General features: G+C 46.5%; 1 protein-coding gene across 1 annotated transcript; it reads right to left on the bottom strand.

The window, feature by feature from the left end:
- Nucleotides 1-1,578: 1,578 nt before the first annotated feature.
- On the bottom strand, nt 1,579-3,993 carry CITED2 (Cbp/p300 interacting transactivator with Glu/Asp rich carboxy-terminal domain 2). Its single transcript, XM_019967510.2, has 2 exons — nt 3,746-3,993; nt 1,579-3,279 (listed from the first exon to the last, which is right to left on the bottom strand). Exon 2 carries the CDS (start codon nt 3,269-3,271, stop codon nt 2,450-2,452), a length of 822 nt encoding a protein of 273 aa, XP_019823069.1. The 5' UTR covers nt 3,272-3,279; nt 3,746-3,993; the 3' UTR covers nt 1,579-2,449.
- Nucleotides 3,994-4,237: the final 244 nt, after the last annotated feature.

Here is a 4,237-nt window from a genome sequence, read left to right on the forward strand (position 1 = left end):
GGTGGCAAGACAATTCTCTTGCTTCTTTCTTTATGTAAAACAACAACAACAACAACAACGCCTCCAATGGCCTTCCCTTTTGTCTTTTTTCCTGGCACAAGTGAAAAACAACTACAATTGCTATATTAATATGTACGCCAACATTTTTTTTTTTCACTTGAGCCTCTGGGAGATAAAAAAGGAAAAAGAAAAACTTACTGTGAAAATGCTTAGCCAGGAAGATTTACTGCTGATCACAGATTTAGTATTGACATGTTCGTGCTGAAGAAAACTTCAGCTTTAACTATTAATGTGGGAAATCTGGATTAGCCTTTAAACGGAGTGAAGAGTTTTGAATGATGGTATATTTTCAGTGAAATTACTTACAAAATAATTTTTAATAAGGAAGTGTCAATTATAGAGGTATAAAAAACCCAGTGGAGTGTACATCTTAATGGCCTGCCTTGGAAACAGAATTATAGAATAGGTGATCTGAATTTTACTGAAATCAGCCTTTACGTCAGACTCACTATAATTTAACATTTCTCTATACCTTCATCTCCTGATTTTTTATTATGAAATATGATATTTAAGATTAGAATCTGAGTCTAAATGAAATGTTCTTTTAAAGGATTGTGAGATTTTCCACAACCTACATTTCTGTTCTCCTCCAGTGGGTTATGTATAACTTTTTTTTTTTCATGAATATAGATATGTTGATTTTATGAAGGTAAACATGAAAGGGAAAACAAAATTCATTCTCCTGCCAATTGGGATTATTTGAAATTTTAACAATATTACTTTTTCCTTTGCTTGATTATACAAGGCAAAACTTGACACCTACTTCACTGTAGTTATGTCTTCTTGATAACACATGCAGGTAAAATTAAAAAGGATCTTATCGTTATGTCCTTTGCACCCAATGTGTGTAATAGTAAAAGCTCAGAATTCTGGAAAACGGCATGCTTGAGAGGGAACATCTTGTGAAGACTCTTAATTTGACCTTTGCATCAACCTTGCTGAGTAAATTTTAAATATTGTAAGAGAAAAAATAGAAAACCTCAAGGTGGAATTCCACCCCCCTCAAGCCAGAAAATGTGTGCCTGTCTTTAGTACTTTTGCTGAGAAATAAAATTCGTCACTAGAGATAAAGGCAGATTTATATTTTAATGCCATCCTCATCAATCTCCCAGTATTTTATTCCAGTCTACCTCCATTTAAGTAGTTGAATCAGATATAACCAGAAACACTTTGATTTCCCCCTCCCACCCTGTGAAACAGTATTTGTAACATTTAGTATTACAAACCTTTCTAACTCTGGAGTACACTTGAAGATGATGGCAATTAAGAAAAAAAAATTGCTCTTTGACAACTTTGCAGCTTTTGATTAAACCACACCAAGAGGCATGTTACAGTGATAACAATGAAGCATTATGCCAATTATGTTAAATCCTGCTCTCCACTTTAAGCTCATCATGACCTGTTTTAGTGTCCTGTAATTTATCCTTTGGAATGCTGACTCTCCTCAGTAGTGTTCAAGAGGAAAAAACAAAGCCACCAAAGGGAATAACCACCCCCAAATGACTTCTAGAAAGCAAGTATTTCTTAACTTTTTATTGACATTGGCAAATTAAAATAGAATAAATTAACAAGTATTTTTTCAAAAAAATGTTTTGTACAAAAATACTGTCAAAATTTCCTAAAAAGCTTTCAACACAGTAGTATCTTTTCATGTACTGAATATAACTATTAGCACAGTGTCAAAAATGTTGAAGACAGAAACAAAATAAAAATCTGTGAAATGTTTGCCACTGACGACATTCCACACCCTATTATTGTCTGTACATATGGGGGAGGGGGACAGCCACCTTGAAAGTGAACAGTATGACTTTTCCTGATCCAGAATGGTTTGGCCCACATCTGTTTAATCTTCCAGTTAAGCATATTTTAAAAATTAGTCTGTACTCAAATGCATAGTTAAAAATATGAAGCGAGATGGCAGAGTTTGTGCAGTAATATCTGCCCTTCAAAGTTCATGCAACCAACTAATGCAATTTTTCCTTTTCCTCATAAATCTGAATGCAGTTCAGTCATTTGAAACCATCTACAAAATCCACAAGATTAAGCAGTTTGCCAAGATTAATATCTAACAGTTGAGCACTGGAGAAAGTGAGGAAATAAGGAGTAAAAACAAACAACAAAAAAGACCAAGTTAGCTAGGTATTTCAACTACATAAGGGAGGTGAATGTCCAGGCTACAAAAACGAAACAAAAACAGAAAAAAAAAAAAAAGTGGCAGCAATTTTTAAAACCAATTTGTACAAGTTTATAGTTTACTTTGTTTCCAAGTTCTCAAACCTTTCACGCTCTGAAAAGTGAGATACTGTGTCTAAAGGGAATGTTTTTTTTTTTAATTCACACCGAAGAAGTTGGGGTATTTGATTTTTTTTTCGCCGGGGTTTCGATCGAGTCAACAGCTTACTCTGCTGGGCTGTTGTTTGCACACGAAGTCCGTCATAAAATCAAACTCGTTTTGCCCCAGCCAGAGTTCGGGCAGCTCCTTGATGCGGTCCAAACCCATTTCTATCACTAAGGACATGAGCACTTCCTCGTCGATGAAATCAGTGTCTATGACATTGGGCGGCAGCACTGCAGCAGGGACGTGGGCCACGGAGGCGGGCATGTTGCTGCTGCTGCCGCCGCCGCTGCCGCCGCCGCTATTGCTGCTGCCCGCGCCGCCGCCCGAAGTGCCCGCAGAGCCGCCGGGGGTGCTGCTGCCGCCCGAGCCGCCGGGGGTGCTGCTGCCGCCGCTGTGCTTGGGGTTGCAATCTCGGAAGTGCTGGTTTGTCCCGTTCATCTGGTGGCCCGCAGCAGGGTGCAAATCCGGCATGTAGTGGTTGTGGGGGTAGGGGTGATGGTTGAAATACTGGTTGTTGAGCTTCTGCAGCTGCATGCTGGCTGGCAGGGAGCCTCCCTGGCTGGCCACCGGGGGGCCCATGAACTGGGAGTTGTTAAACCTGGCCGCGGGGGCCAGCGCGCTCGGGGGGTGCCCTCCGTTTACAGTTCCCGGCCCCATCGCGTGCCTGATGCCGCTCGAGGCATTCATGTTGCTCGCGCCGTAGTGTATGTGCTCGCCCATCAGGGCGTTGAAGGCGTGTTGCGGCTGCTGCTGCTGGTGATGATGGGGGCTAGGGAACTGCCCCATACCCATGCGGTGGGCAGGGTGGTGGTGCAGCCCGTTGGTGCCGTCGGGGAAGCGCCCGTGGTTCATGGCCATCATATGGTCTGCCATTTCCAGTCCTGCAAGTGAAAAGGGGAGACGGTAAGACCCCGCGCCACACGTGTCGCCCACCACGGCGCACCCCACTTTTCCTCGCCCCTGGCTCCCAGGTTCATCCGACGCACTTCAGCTGCGAATCCTCATCCCGAAGATCCCGCTAGGAGCCTGTGCACCCGGGCTACCCACCAAGGAAAGACCTGCCATCCACAACAGAAGATCTGCGCGCTGCACAAACAGCTCTTTCCCCTGCGATCCGGCGGGGGACCCAAGCCCACACCCCGCTCTGGCTCCCCGAAGTCGCCTAATAAAGGAAGTGCCCCATAGCCCAGCCGCGAACTTCAGGCATTAAATCAGCCCTTCTCATCCTGTTGTTGCACATCCTGTTGTTATTCCCCAGCTCCGCCTCGCGCTCTTCCTCCGGGCAAACCCAGCCCTCGGAGGACTGGCCTGGCAGGAGCCCCAGCCAGCTTCGCCCGACGCACTTACCTTCCGTCCTTGCGATTTCTGCTCCGAAGACCGAGGGCGGGATCGTCGGGTCCAGGACCGGCTCAGCAGCACATAGACGGGGCCTTCCTGGCGTGGAAGGCGCTCGCAGTCGCGAAGTCGGCGCCGAAGTCTTGCAGCAGCCGCTGGGGCAGGATCGGAGCCGTTCCCTTTTATTTCCCCTCTGCTGCACTCACAGCTCGGCAAGACCGCCCGGCAGCTGCCAACAATGAGCTGTGTTTCTTCGGGCTTTGGCCACAGTTAATATAAGGGATTTCAGGAAGGGCGGAGCGAGAGCCTCCCCGGCGGGCGGCGGGCAAACGCGGATTCCGGAACATCAGGCACGCAGGACCGGGCTGGGCAGCCGCGTCCCCGCGGCCAGAGGCACGTGCGCAGAGCCTGAGGGCCCAGGCCCCGCCCCGCTGCCCCCCGATTCTGGTTTCTTCGCGGCCCACAAATACCAGGCCAGACCGCCCCGGCGCAGAAAGTCCTCCC

The sequence above is a fragment of the Bos indicus genome, chromosome 9 (genome assembly GCF_029378745.1).
Source record: "Bos indicus isolate NIAB-ARS_2022 breed Sahiwal x Tharparkar chromosome 9, NIAB-ARS_B.indTharparkar_mat_pri_1.0, whole genome shotgun sequence".
NCBI lineage: Eukaryota > Metazoa > Chordata > Mammalia > Artiodactyla > Bovidae > Bos > Bos indicus.